This window comes from Trachemys scripta, chromosome 6 (assembly GCF_013100865.1).
Source record: "Trachemys scripta elegans isolate TJP31775 chromosome 6, CAS_Tse_1.0, whole genome shotgun sequence".
NCBI lineage: Eukaryota > Metazoa > Chordata > Testudines > Emydidae > Trachemys > Trachemys scripta.
The window spans coordinates 43893918-43909795 of NC_048303.1; the positions used below are offsets into that span (position 1 = coordinate 43893918).

At 43.1% G+C, this 15878-nt stretch overlaps 1 protein-coding gene across 1 annotated transcript in view; it reads right to left on the reverse strand.

Moving 5' to 3' along the window:
• The window catches only part of ANKDD1B (ankyrin repeat and death domain containing 1B), a gene marked incomplete in the record, with an annotated part of 28607 nt that overhangs the window by 11257 nt on the left and 1472 nt on the right, over positions 1 to 15878 (reverse strand). The window contains 6 exon segments of the mRNA XM_034773935.1: positions 3306 to 3404; positions 4632 to 4730; positions 6799 to 6897; positions 8310 to 8408; positions 9471 to 9575; positions 9670 to 9768. Of these exon segments, the coding sequence (XP_034629826.1) occupies positions 3306 to 3404; positions 4632 to 4730; positions 6799 to 6897; positions 8310 to 8408; positions 9471 to 9575; positions 9670 to 9768 (600 nt within the window).

The window sequence follows — 15878 nt, forward strand, 5'->3', positions numbered from 1 at the left end:
CAGAAGTACAATCTGCTCTCTCAGCCCTAGAAGAAAGTCAGATTCACTAAAGAGCTTTTAGTTGCTAATAAACCTATATTTGTGAATTACTTTTTCAGTCAAAACATATCTCGTTGGCAGCCAATTGCTTTACACCAGTGGTTCTCAACCAGGGGTACGTGTACCCCTGGGGGTACACAGATGTCTACCAGGGCAGGGGTTCTCAAACTTTTTCTTTCCAAGGCCCCCTCAACATACTATAGAAATTCCACATCCCGTCTGTGCCACAACAACTGTTTTTCTGTGTATAAAAGCCAGGGCTAGCGCTAGGGGATAGCAATTGCCTGGGGCCCCATGCCACAGGGGGCACTGTGAAGCTAAATTCCTCAGGCTTTGGCTTCAGCCTCAGCCCCAGGCATTGGGACTTCGGCTTTCTGCCCTGGGCCCCAGCAAGTCTAATGCTGGCCCTACTTGGCGGATGCCCTGATACCTGCTTGCGGCCCCCAGGCCACGGATGAGAACCACTGTTTCAGGGGGTATGCGTTCATCTACATATTTGCCTAGTTTTACAACAGGCTGCATAAAAAGCACTAGCTAAGTCAGTACAAACTAAAATTTCATACAATGACTGAATTATATTGCGCTGTATACAATACACTGAAATGTAAGTACAATATTTATATTCCAATTGATTTATTTTATAATTATATGGTAAAAATGAAAAAGGACGCAATTTTTCAGTAACAGAGTGCTGTGACACTTGTATTTTTAAGTCTGATTTCGAAAGCAAGTAGTTTTAAAGTAAGGTGAAACTTGGGGTATGCAAGAGAAATCGGACTCCTGAAAGGAGTACAGTAGTCTGGAATGGTTAAGAACCACTGCTTTACACAAAGTGGTACTGTGCATGGGAAGGGCCCATGCAAAAGAAAACTACTTGAATTCTGCCTCAGGGATTACGTATTCCCTGTTATATAGTAAAAAAAAAAAAAAAAATTCTAAATAACTATTGTTTTCCCCATTTTTAATTAAGCTGTGATTTAGGGATACCTCCTCACCCTTGTAATACTAACAAGTCCTTTTAGGGTTGCCAAGAAAGAAATTAAGCAGCTATTCAAAATCATCTGCACTTAGAGCTGAGTGACTATATTGTGTTAGAGAAGGTATCTGACACATTTGGGCTCTGGTCCCCACCAGGATGCAGGCCACCACAGAGGTGCAGGGTTCTGGGGTAGATCTAGTCACAGGGCTCAGTTCCTAGCCCCTTCCCACTTACAAATGACCCAAAAGCAGCTTACAAAGAACAAACAGAATGAGAAAAATGTAATTATTCACTGCATAATGTCTATGAATAATTCTTGGTCTGTAGTTTGTCTGCAAGCAGTTCATAATAAGTATTTCATATTAAAGAAGTGCTGATATATTTCGCTTGACTACATAGGTTACATGGTATTATTTCTGTTTGCCCCAGCAACATGATTTGAGGACGCACCCATTCAATCAAATTGAATGAACTGTGCATAGCTGTGAATCAGGTTTCTGGGAAAACAGATCTTTACCCCGATATAACGCGACCTTATATAACACGAATTCAGATATAACGCGGTAAAGCAGCGCTCCGGAGGGGCGGGGCTGCGCACTCCAGTGGATCAAAGCAAGTTCGATATAACGTGGTTTCACCTATAACGCGGTAAGATTTTTTGGCTCCCAAGGACAGCGTTATATCGGGGTAGAGGTGTACTCAAGAATACACATTCAAAATCCACTTTCCAGGAATATTCTCTAACATTCACTTAAATATTGCTGCTCCGGTGAGCACTCTTGCCAGTGAACTTGTTTGCTACAATATCTATGGAAAGTGAATGCAGCTGGAAGTGAGTTCAGTTTTTATTATTCAAGTGATTATTAGTGGAAAAAATTATGAGGTGTTTGCCCAACTCTAGTCACCATGGAACCATGAGACTGATCAGATCAGTTTGTATGTTGAACCTGTAAACCAGGAAGGTTTCTTGTTAAATATCTTTTAGAAAAATCAGCACCAGTTCCAGTTCATTACTCTCTTTATAAACAATACCCATTTCTTCAAAGCTGTAGAAAAATAAAGCTCTTACCCAGCTTTTTACTGAAAACATTTCAAAGAAAAAACCACTAATATTAACATTTGATAAGTTACTGCAGCCATAGAAAGGCAATGGAAATAAGCAGTACTACTATGACTGACTGGTTTTTAAACTAATAAAATAAACTGTTTCAAAGACTAATATTATTTATATAATTTCACCACCTCCACAGTGATAAACAAAGGAACAGCAAATGGTCAGTAGGCAGCATAACTGTAACCGGGTCAGTCTCAGAATATTAGAGAGACAAGGTGGATGAGACAATATTTTTTATTGGACCAACTCCTGTTGGCCTGTGATACACAGGTGGTCAGGCTAGGTCAGGGGTGGGCAAATTTTTTGGCCCACGGGCCACATCTGTGTATGGAAATTGTATGGCGGGCCATGAATGCTCATGAAATTGGGGGGTGCGGTGCGGAGAGGGTGAGGGCTCTGGGGGTGGGGCCAGAAATTAGGAGTTCAGGGTGAGGGAAGGGGAAGAGGGTTGGGGTGCAGGGTGTGTGTGTGTGTGTGTGTGTATGTGTGAGGGCTCCAGCTGGGGGTGCAGGCTCCGGGGTGGGGCTGGAAATGAGGGGTTGGGGGTGCAGGAGGGTGCTCTGGGCTGGGGCCGAGGGCTGGAGCGGGATCAGGGCTAGGGCAGAGGGTTGGAGTGCAGGAGGGGGTCAGGGGTGCAGGCTCCGGGTGGCACTTACCTCAATCAGCTTCCAGAAGCAGCGGCATGTCCCCCGTCAGGCTCCTATGCATAGAGGCATCCGGGGGCTCCGCATGCCGCCCCATCCTCAGGTGCCACCCCTGCAGCTCCCATTGGCCGCATTTTCTGGCCAATGGGAGCTGTGGGGGCAGCACTTGGGGCAGGGGCAGCATGCGGAGCCCCCTGACTGCCCTACGCATAGGAGCCAGAGGGGGGACATGTCGCTGCTTCCAGGAGCTGTGCGGAGTCACGACACGGAGATGGGCAAGCCCAGACCCTGCTCCCCGGCGGGAGCTTGAGGGCCAGATTAAAACATCTGAAGGGCCGGATGTGGTCCCCGGGCCATAGTTTGCCCACCTCTGGGCTAGGTGATCTGACGGTTCCTTCTGGCTTTAAACTCTATGACTCTAACAGTAATAGGTAAACAACCACAAATCTCAGAAAAGGCAGTCAAGAAAGATCAAACACGCTTGACAACAATGGAAGTAACACTAAAACAGTAACTGTAATAGACTCACCTCAGGTTTAGGAACCAGATCGATATTTTTACTGATAAGAAACGTGACCAAGGATGTATGTCCATTCTGCGTTGAAATGTGCAAAGCATTACTATTGTGCTGAAAGAAACACATTGGGAAAGGGAAAAAGACTTTTTACCACTGGAAAGAATTCAGAGAATTTAGAAAAACTGTTCTTTTAAAACATCTATTGAAACAGATGAAGCTTCAGTTTAAATTGTGTTACTGTCAAAACTAGTCCCCCTTTAGTTAAATGATGAAGTAGGATATAAATGCACACAACATTTTTATGACTGTCAAAGGTACTATAAATCATTACTAGACTACAACACAGGTAGTTGGCAAAATACATATCCAGCAATGCTAATAATTTACTACTCCTTTTTAATCTACCATAAAAAAGAGAAAAATCAGTTTGATCAGCCACCCTGTGTCACTGAAAATTAGGATTTCAATTTATCTCCCAATCCTGTTGCTTGGTATGACCTTTAACAAGTAATTACATTCACATTTACACACTTTGAAAATCACTGAAAAACTTTCCTTTAATATTTCTGCTAAAGGCAGCAAAGATTAATTTTCCTGAGGATCAAAACTAGTCATTTGTGCTGCAGACGAGACTTCACCCTGCTGATGAATTATCAAATACTGTAATTATTAATGGTTTCTAAGTCAAAACATATCAGAAATTCTTTCATATTTTAATATGAGCAACAGTCACTGTCCTGCTTGTTATCAGCACATGCTTCTGTTCTCAATTTGCTAGGGACCAAAAGGTTCACCTTAAATTCCTACAGCATGTGAGCCATAAAACAAATCAAACTTGGACCTAAGTCCAGGAACCAAATGTGGAAAACAGGCTTATTATTAGCTTAGTTATATATCCTGCCAAAAATGCAGATTTTTCAATTACTTCTCTTTGTCACATTTCCAAGTCATATGTTGTGTTATTGCACATACATTAAATAAAAAAGCTCCAACACAATGCTATGTAAAATAAATCTATTTTTCTTTTTCCATATAGTTTTAAAAATATTAAAAGTTCTCCATATTCTTGAGTAATGCCCTTATTAAACAATCAGAGGGGTAGCCATGTTAGTCTGAATCTGTAAAAAGCGAGAAAGAGTCCTGTGGCACCTTATAGACTAACAGACATATTGGAGCATGAGCTTTCGTGGGTGAATACCCACTTCGTCAGACGCATCATGCATTATTAAACAATGTAAGTCACATTTGCCTTCAATACACAGAGAACAGACAGGATGTGGATCTTTGTAGAGTCTACGATGTCCCGATAATATGCCAGAGGGAATATTAAGTCCGTACTTTATTTGAAATGTTGATGTCACTTCCTGCTTCCAGTAACAGCTCAGCACACTTTTCATGACCTCCTTCAACAGCCAAATAAAATGGTGTTTCTCCATTCTGGCCCAACACAATGGAAGAGAAAAATGTTTGTTCAAATTCAAACTGTTCAACTGTAAAGCTGACTTATTACACCATGATATTTGGTACAGACAGTATGCAAGCTTAGGCCTGGTCCACACTAACCCCCCATTTCGAACTAAGGTACGCAAATTCAGCTACGTTAATAACGTAGCTGAATTCGAAGTACCTTAGTTCGAACTTACCGCGGGTCCAGACGTGGCAGGCAGGCTCCTCCGTCGATGCCGCGTACTCCTCTCGCCGAGCTGGAGTACCGACGTCGACGGCGAGCACTTCCGGGATCGATTGATTGCGTCTAGACAAGACGCGATAAATCGATCCCAGAAGATCGATTGTTTACCGCCGGACCCAGAGGTAAGTGTAGACCTACCCTTAGCCAGACTGATACAGTGTAAAGGGAAAATAAGATTTGGTCACAAATATCAATACAGTAAAAGCTTTGTTATCTGGCATGTTGGTGCACTGGGGGTGCCAGTAAGTCAAAAATTCTGGTTAACAAAGAGGGAGGGAGTTTGGGTGCAGGAGAGGGCTTGGGGCAGAGGGTTGGGGTGCGGGAGGCCGTGCAAGGTGCCGGATCCAGACAGCGCTCACCTCAGGTGGCTCTCCACAAGCGACAACACGTCCCTAATGCTCCTAGGCGGAGGCGTGGCCAGGTGGATCTGCGCGCTGCCTCTGCCTGCAGGCGCTGCCTCTGCAGCTCCCATTGGCCGCGGTTCCTTGACAATGGGAACTGCGGAGCCAGCACTCGGAACAGGGAGGGGTGGGGGTAGCTCACGGAGCCTCCCTGGCCGTTCCTCCACCTAGGAGCAGCAGGGACATGTCGCCGCTTCCAGGGAGCCACATGAAGCCAGGTAGAGAGCCTGCTGGCCCCGCACCAACCAAACCCTATTGAAGATCAGAAATATTGGTTTATAGAGCTTTTCGGTTGGTAAAGTTCCGGATAACACAGCTTTTACTGTAATCTGAATTTTTTAATATTAGCATTCAGATACAATGGTGATTAACAACAAACATTTCTAACACAAACAAGCTACTATTTAACATTTTAATGAGTTCTTGTGTTTAAAAAAACAACCCATGCTAACACAGAGTTACAACAGCTTGCAATGACCGATTCCTAGAGTAAAACATTACCATTACTGTGTGAACCATCAAGCACAGATCACAAATGCAGAAACTATTCCAAATCACCACATTCACTGCAGTATTAAAAATTGCTAACTCTACTGCGCTTGAACTCTGGGTGATTTTTTGGTTGTTGTTTTAGTAAATTTAGTGTTTATGGAAAGCATCACCCTGACAACTGTGGAGGCGGAAGTTCTCTATCCATCTATAGAAGAGAGCAGGTAAATACAACCCAGGCAGCAGCACTCCATTCACACTACTCTGACAACGGAATTCAGCTTTGGGCTATGCTTCAAACTTAAGTTGACATAGATATGTTGGTCAGGGGTGTGGAAACCACCCCCACCCCTACCCCGGCCAACCTAGCTATGTCGACCTAACCCCAAGTGTAGATGCAGCTCTGCTGCTAGAAGAATGCTTCCATCAACCTACCTACTGTGATTTGGGGAGGTGGTATTCCACATCAGAAGGGACCACTTCTAGGAGTGAAGTCTCTGTGTCTGTTTAATCTACGACTTCTCCGCTGAGACTACAACATGGAGTTCAAGCTGTTAGAGAGATTTTTGTGATGCACATTCCATTAGGAATTGGACTGATCCAACCAATTCATTTCAGATGCACCACAGATCGGCCAACAGATAGCGTCTTTCAGACGCTACTGACATGAGCTGGATTCCAATCAGTGACCTGGAGAAAGACTATAGCTTACTAGTCATTCCTCTTCAACAATGGAGCTCTAGGTCTAAAGGGACCTTGGTGAATTCTAGCTTTGTGCTGATTAGCTTGACCACCCCAGAAATGAGATTATTTTTACAGATATTTGTAGGTTCTGGGTAATTTTTTTTAATACTTTGTTTTCACTTTGTCTTGCACACCTTTTACCTTTATTCTTTATCTCCCTCAGCAGCTTCTGTGTCCTTACCTGATTGAGTTCATTTATTTCTTCCCATTGATTTAACAGAACTTCCAGCACCTCACAGTGACCATTTTTAGCAGCTAGATGCACTGCTGTGTTTCCTTCCTGCAAATGAAAACAGCCAGAAACATACTGTAAAGCCCAAATTAAGTGGAACGTGCTGCAATTAATAAAAACAACCACCTATGGACTGTGTACAAGTACTTTAATACAAGGTCCTATGGTCTCTTCCTCCAGCATGCACAGAAGGGATGCAAACCTAGTGAAACCACCTCCTCATGCAACAGAGAGAAAAGAAGCAGCTTTATAGAATGTTCTGATGTAGCCCTAATTCTAAGGAAGTCCTTCCATGTGTACACAGAGGAAGCCATGCTAACAAGGGGGAAAGGAGCTCTGAAGATTTAATGGATGTCTCAATATCTCTTCAATTTCCCTCCAGTTCTCAGGACTTCCATTGGCGTAAAGGCCTGAAATTCCTACCTATTCTGCAAGGGTACAAAAGCACAGTCCATTCATGAACAATTCAGAAGAAAATCCATGAAGTAAATCTTGCAACTTCCAGTGAGTTTTTTCCATAGGTTTCTCCATGGAAGGGGACTGGGCCTAGCCCACAGTCCCTTGAAAAACAATGTAAAGATTAAAGGCCAAAACCTGATCTTGTGAAATTAGGCATAGCTCCATTGAAGACAGTGTAGTCATCTTCCTCCCTACTGACACCATCCCCTACTATATAAAATTTAAAAAAGGAAAACAACTAAAAGCAGCTCACAGAATTAACATGGCATTGGCCACCCATCACCTTGCTTGCCCGGCTTGCATATTATATACAGCCTTCTCCTCCCCCACCATTATGGTATTTTCTGTTCGGAATGTAAGCTAATGGATGCTTATCTATCCAAAGTACTCATAGAGCCCCCATTTCCATAGTATCTGAGGTAGGGGAGTGTTGTTACCCCATTTTACAGATGGGCAACTGAGGCACAAGGAGACTAAGAGCCAGATATTTAAAGTTGTTTGGGCACCTAAAAAATGCAGAAAGTCACCCAGTGAGGTTTCCAAAAGTTACATCAATGGGAGTTATGCTCCTAGACACCTCTCTGCATCATTAGGTACCTAAATGTCTTGAAAATCTGGCCCTTTGGGACCTGACCAAGGTCACACAGGAAACCTGCAGCAGAGCAGGGAACTGAACCCAAGTTTCCTGAGTTCTAGGCTATGCATTAGACCATCCTTCCTCTCCAAGCATTAGAAAGCTTAACTTCAGATTGCATCACGTCTCCTATTAATACGCATACAAAACCTTACTGGCAATAATCAAAGACAGCTCCACTATTCTCTCTGGATTACTGAAAATGGCTGTGCTTGTCTATCTACATTTTGTATACCACATACAGTACCATGGTATCCAAACACTGTGTATGAGTGTCTGACCTTCAGTTACACAAGTAATTACATTGGGGTCAGTTATGACTCTTAAGCATCCTTTATCTGGATTTGTATGAAAAGGGGAGGCTTACCTTGTCTTTTTCAGAGGTGAACAGCTTGAGAGAAATCAGATTGTATATCATTTCAACATGGCCTTTTTCAGCTGCCAGAAGAAATGCCCTTTTACCTTTCTAATAGGAAACAGTCATCAGAAAGGTTTTGTTATTAAAAATATAAAGTCACTCTGTTGCAGAAATTTCACCAATTATTAGAAGAACCAGGTCATACGTAGGTGCACATATACTGTGAATAAATATTTACATGTCATGTGCACAGATAAACAAAAAACTGGAGTCTAGATCAACCCATGACAGGGGAAAAAGAAGTAAAATTTCTTCAGTGTAAAATCTGGATTAAATAATTAAAAAAAAATTGTAAACTGACCAGAAATCATGAAATAACAACACTAGAAACAGAATCTGTTCTTCAAATATTTAATATTTAGTCATTTCATCTTTCTGAGATGCAAATATTGGTTGGAAAGATTATTTCACTAATATTTGTAAATCATTTTTGAGCTCCTCAGAAAGAGGCACTCTAAAAATCCAAAAAAGTATTATTTTTGTTATATGTTGTGTGTGACCAGAATTTTGAAAACAAAGCCAGCTCTAGATAACTCTGAAATCAAGAGGGGTGGGGAAGGTGGAGAGGGAATTAGAGCATTTGTATTCATCTTAACCCGCCATAGTATTTACAACTGTGTCCTAGCAAACTCTCCTGAAACAATACTGTGGGAATTGTCTTTCCAGATCAGGCCATCTAGCCAGCCACCAATGGGATAGCTAGATGCTTCAGAGAGAGATGCATGAAACTCCACAACAGACAATTATGGAATAACCTGCCCAAAGATACCTCAGTGCAAACTGAGGGTGCTTAGAACCTTGCACAGTCAGATTATTATGGCCCACTGGTTTCAAAGGAACATGTGGGAGCTCAGCACCCGACATGATCAGATCCTAGATGACTACATTCCCGTGTGCAAAGATAAAAATACATCACTTGGCTAGGTAAGCCCTCAGTGTGGGATCCTGACACAGCAAGGCAAAGGGCTAATCGGAAAAAGCTCAGGTCCGTCCCTGACACTCCAGAAAATCCAAGGAGTCTCTGTGTGATGCAGGTCATATTGTACTTCACCTCACAATATGAAGGAAACAAGCCCCTATATTTTGTAGGTAACTCGACACATACTGTACCTCATCTGGCTTGTTTAGGTCCTTCAGCTGAAGTTCCTGGAGAAGATAATCCACTATGTCAACGTTATTGTTCAGAGCTGCAAAGTGCAGGACATTCATTCCCTCCTAAGGAAAACACAAGCCTGTTCTGTAAGATTATATTACACTTCTTCTCAAGATGAATACGTTTAGTGTTGGTTAAAATTTGTCATCAACAAACCTGGTCCGTAGCCTTTTGGTCAGCACCTGCTTTAACTAACATTCGCATTATGTCTAGGTTTCCAGACCAAGCTGCAAGATGAATCGCCATCAATCCGTGCTTCAAATAAAATTAAAAAGGCAGAAATTACCATTAAAATACCCCAGACTATCATTCAAATTGCATTATATGATCTTATATGATTAATGTGCTGAGCTGACTCTGTGACACTGGCCCTGTTAACACTATTCACAGACACTGAAGGACTAACGGTGGATAATATAGCCATAATTTTTCCAGGTGAATAAAAGTTACCTCTTTTAATTTTCATTCCTTTGTCCTGTGTTTCTTCATCTCTGGTAAACCTCTTTGGGCTCTCTCTCTTTGTGCCTCCTCCTCCTCCCTCACTCCCACCAAAGGAATACACATCAGGAGCTTCTAATCTCTCTTTCCTGGCACCATTCTCATAGGTATTCTGTCTTTTGTTTTCCTTGGGTCCCCAATCTCTCTTCCTTTATTAGCATTATTATTATTTATACCGGAGCCTCAGTCATGGACCAGGACCCCATTGTTCTAGGTGCTGGACAGACACACAACAAAAAGACAACCCCTGCCACAAAAAGTTGTAATCTAAGTATAAGACAGGACACAACCGATGGATACAAACAGACGGGGGAGTATGGAGAAACAATAAGGAAATCACCTAATGGCTGTGTCCTGCAACCAAGCTTTCTCTGTTCAGTCCTACCCCTTGTTCCCTGTCACATTCCCACTCCATCTCCCCTCTGCAAAGCAAACCAGGCTACTTGTTCCTCAATCTGTGATGCTAGTTCTCTGAAGTCAGTGAGACTAGACAAAAGCAGGCTACACAAGAGGACTGTTAAAGTCCTCCAGAGCCATACAGCCAAGGAACTAAGAGATTAAACAAGCCTGTTTCAGCAGTACAGGTGAATATGACACAGGGACATATCTCCAGGACTGCATAGGGAAAAAAACATCAGAATCAAGGGGTCTGCTGTGGAGACCCCTGGACTCAGAACTTTGAACAGATGTGTGTAATGATTTGCTATTATTCTTATGCTTCCCCTGCCATAGGGATATAATCATGTTGTATGAAGGATCACTGCCAAATTGAAAATCACATTTCTATTTGAAAATGTTGTACCTGCCTTTGTTACAGTCGATACTTAAAAAGGCTAGTGTAGAAGTTAGAGAAAAGTAATTATTTTACTCTATTTTTTCCCAGCTTGTCAACTTTGTATATTTGTGTATAGTTAGTTTCACTGTATTGTTGATGGTACACCTTCTTCCCCAGAGTCTATAATAGGATGCAGGGACAATGGGTATGTCTACGATACCCGCCGAATTGGCGGGTAGTGATCGATCTATTGGCCATCGATGCATCGCGTCTCGTCTAGACGTGATACATCGATCCCCAAACACGCTCCCCGTCAACTCCGGAACTTCACCGGGGCGAGAGGTGGAAGCAGAGTCGACGGGAGAGCAGTGGCCGTCGATCCCGTGCTGTGAGGACGCGAATAAAGTCAATCTAAGTCGATCTAAGATATGTCGACTTCAGCTACGCTATTCTCATAGCTGAAGTTGCGTATCTTAGATCGAACCTCCTCTTCCCCTCCACCCCCCAGTGTAGACCAGGCCCGTGTCTTCATGTGTGTTAGTACAGCATTCAGCATAATAGGTCTTTGATTGAGACTGTAGCCTTGGGGTGCTACTGTAATATAAATATTAAACAACAATGAACAGCAGCAACAGAGTTGAAAGTGAATGTGAAACAAGCATCACCCACTGTGCACACCTAAAGTAAGGGGGTAGACGGGTGGGATTGTGACTCACGAAGACTTTTCTAAGCAAACATGGGAGCAGAAGAAAGCTTAATTTTTTTTAAAAGGAGTTTTACAACCCCACAATTTCACACCATACTATTCAAAAGGAGCTCAGTTAGAATACAGGCTTACATAAGAACTAAGAACGGCCATACTGTGTCAGACCAAAGATCCATCTAGCCTAGTATCCTGTCTTCCGACAATGGCCAATGCCAGGTGCCCCAGAGGGAATGAACAGAACAGGGAATCATCAAGTGATTCATCCCCTATTGCCCATTCCCAACTTCTGGCAAACAGAGGCTAGAGACACCATCCCTGCTTTAAAAAAAATAGTCACTTTAATCATAAAAGTCCCCATCCTTGCAACCTGTGTGCACGTGCTTGACTTCAGCAGGATTAGCTGCGTGCTCAGAGTTAAACATGTGATTAAGTGTTTGCAAGATGGGGTCATTAAAGTGTGCCTTTAATCATTTCTGGAATCTACCTCTCTGAACACAGCTGTACTTTAGAGGTGGCTAGAGTAATGTTAGAAATGTTAAATAGGGTTACCATTCGTCCGGATTCCCCCGGACATGTCCGGCTTTTTCGGGTTAAAAATAGCGTCCGGGGGGAATTTGTCAATGTCCGGACTTCCCCTCCTCCCTCCCACCCCCCCCCATGCAGAGCGTTCGCGCGGCTTACAGACCAGTCAGGGCTCCGACAGTCAGAGCCAGAGCCAGAGCCAGAGCCCTTCCTGCAACTTCCCCCCGCCTCTCTCCTGNCTACTGAACCACCAGCACCACTTTCTGCAGCAACTACTCGTTTCCTAGAATCTTCTATCCAAGCCCTGACCCACTGCATTCTTGCTTAGCTTGAGGTCTAGTGTGATCACAGCTTGAGGTAGAATGATTTCAGGTTACATTCAGGGAAAGCAGCACCCACTTAACTGTATCTTATCTTTTATCCCAGAATAATCTTTCTGGCAATAATCCACAGCCACAGTGGACAAAACAGACGTTCAGCTGGACAGTTTCAAAGCAATGCATTTATTATAGGCTTTTCTATGGCAATGTCACAGCAATATCTAAGTACCACACAATGAATGTATTTTTCCACACAATATCCCTATGAGGCAAAGAAATATCATCTAACAGATGGGGACAAAGACCAAGAAAATCAGCAAGATGCAAACAAAAGTGCATTTCCGCATTAAATACAAAAGACAACAGCCTAACAAGTTATCCAGCCATGCTTCAGCAAAGCAGTGATATCCCAAGAGCTATTATATTACTGTAATGTGGAAGTTCCCCTCCATGCTAAGGGCATGTCTACACATACAGTGCTGCAGCAGTACAGCTGTACCGATGCAGCTGTGCCGCTGCAGTGCATCTGGTGAAGACTCTCTCACATCGACATAATAAAACCACCTCCGCAAATGGCATAAGCTATGTCAGCAGGAGAAGCCCTCCTGCCGACGATGCGCTGTGCACACGAGTGCTTATGTCGGTATAACTTATATTGCTCAGGGGGCTGGTTTATTCACACCTCTGAGCGATATACATTATACTGACATAATCTGTAGGGTAGACATAGTCTAATTCTCCTTCTCACCTGGAGTCCTGAAGTCTGAATTTCTCAGTGTCATATTAATGAATTTTCAAGAGATCTTAATGTAAAAAAACATTCCACTCTGTTCACACTGTGCCTGGGATAAGGAGGAGTAAGACTGATGGCAGAAACAGTACAGGAAGCAATAACCTGCACAGAAACAAGAAAAAATCTTGTTTGGAAGGCCAAGCCTACAAATCCCTATGCTTCTTCTTCCATTCCCACATTTAACCATTATTTCAGCACTAATGGACCTGATTCTCCTTTACCTACATTGCTGCAAACAAGTAATAATTCTATTGAAATCAAGAGTTGAAAGAGAGGTCCTTTGGTATGCTCACTGTGTGGAAGAAGGCAAGGATACATGGTATGGGTTTTTAACCAGGCCGCAATTTTGTCAAAGTACATCCAAGGTTCTCATCAGGGGACAGCCCGGAGCAGTCACTCACTCCCCTTTGATCATTTGCCAATTCTTGGAGGCTTACACTGCAGGGGGAGCCAATCATCACACAAGGAGGGTCTCTCTGAGTTCCACTTGCCTGTTAGCTTCCTCCCACTTTTGGGAGCTCAACCCCCAGCCAGCATCGCTGCCAAGTGCCTTGGCAGGGCGGTCCACCAAGTTAATGCCCCGGCTCCTGGTTTGCATTTGCCCCCAGTGGGTTAGACACGATGCCCCTATCTCATAAGAAGATTCCCTTGGGATGCCTACAGCGTTACGTTTTTGGATCCTGAGCCTAAATCAGCCAGTTCCTGCACTGGGCACCTGCCAAAAGTTGGAACAACTAAATGACTCCCATGCAGGTCCAACCTGTGACCTTTGGGAGGGGGAGAATTCCAGCCTTCTGGCTGTTCAACATCCAACCCCTAGGTTTCACTGGGAAGAAGGCAAACAAAAACAAAAAACCCAACCAGCTTCACTCAATCTGGTGGTATGGGGAAAAATTCCTTCCTAGCCCCGAAGTGGCAACCAGCACAGCCCACAATGACCTAGGTAGCGGAGGAAGGGTGAGTGGACTACTGGAAACCAACAAACAGGAAGCGGCTCTGAGCACTTGGGTTTTATTAAGTCCAAATCTCCTGGCTCCAAATCATTGGCCAAATCACAGGAGACTGCAGCCTATCCTGAAGTTCTGTTGGAGCTGGAAATCTCACATCCTGTCCTTTTGCCCTCTTCCATTGCAGGAGCCTCCAAAACACATCCCTCGCTAAGCTTGAGGTCGGCGTTGCTTCAGCATTCTCTCTTGGAATGGTTTAGAGCAGGGGTAGTCAATTATTTTGTGTTAAGGTCCAAATTTCTTAGTCAAGGTCCGGACTCCAGAGAAAATAATAATAAGAAGAAACCAATAAAAATGATAATATGTAAATAAAGATTTCAGGGTCTGTTCAAAAGTGTCTGGCGATCCAGATTTGGCCTATGGTCCACCTATTGACTACCCTGGTTTAGAGTTTGAATAATGAATCTTGCTTGTCTCACTTTTAGTTTCCTGCCATGTTATCCACAAAGATAAAATCTCTCATTACCCTGCAGGAAATACAATATGTTTTGCAGGCTAAACAGAGAGTTTAGCTGGTTGAATAGTGGAGAAAGAGGGTTCCAAGAAGCTATGCTTTTTCATTTACTCAATTTTTGGTGAAATTTTGCATTTTAGAATTTTAATTTTTTCAGGTTTTTGTCTTTTCCTCCAAATCCGCTCCACTTTTTTTCCTATTTGGCATTGAACTTCGGGAAAGGAGAGAAAAAAATGAAAAAGACATTTTAAAATTAACATTTCCAATGTCTAAAAAAGGGCCATTTTCCTATTAAAAAATGATTCACTTGACAAATTTCTGCCAGCTCTTATAGTGATATTACTTGACTTATCAACTATACCTTATTCTATAGCACCCTTTCCCACCTACCCTCAAAAGCGCTCTCTGTATGGGCTGCAGACAGGAAGTAGGATACTACACCCCTGGAGACTGCAAAAGTTTTACCATTGACTGTAATGGGGCCAGAGTCCCAGACATTCACCCAACTTCCTTTCATAGTTGATTTGGGCCCTGATTCTGCAAAATGTATGTACATGCTTCAAGCATGTGAACAGTCCCACTGAAATCAGTGGGATTTCTTATGTGTTTCAAGTTAAGCGTGTGCACAAGTGTTTGCAGGTCCAGGGACTTGGATTGTAGATGGGCCAAAACCAGTGCCCCTGATTCTCATTATACCAGACCTGTAAAGACTGAGGGGCTCTGATAGATACTTGATGTACATTATTTTTAATGTACATAAAATTGTACACAGTTTGATTACTTTCTTCTCTGCCACCTTTGGTGTGTTCCTTGCTTTGGGGCAAAAAGGAAAAAAAAAAAAAAAAAAAAAAAAAGGACTTAATAACCTGACCACTTCACTTGCATGTCATATCTTGTTCCCCCACCCTTTGCTCCTCCTCTAGTTCAGAAGGTAAGCTCTCTGGGGCAAGGTGTGTGTCATACACTCAAAGCCTCCTGATTAGATGCTACTATACCTATAACACAAATTAATAATAATCGCCCCCCAAAAAATGTTGGGAGGGGAGGGAATTCAGACTTGTAGCCAAACTTTATAGCTCCCCTCCAATTTCCACAGTGGCCCAACCCAGAACTGCAGAGCCAAACACCCCAGGCCCTTGGGAAAGTCTGGATCTTACCTATCAGAGGGGTAGCCGTGTTAGTCTGAATCTGTAAAAAGCAACAGAGGGTCCTGTGGCACCTTTGAGACTAACAGAAGTATTGGGAGCATAAGCTTTCGTGGGTAAGAACCTCACTTCTTCAGATGCAAGT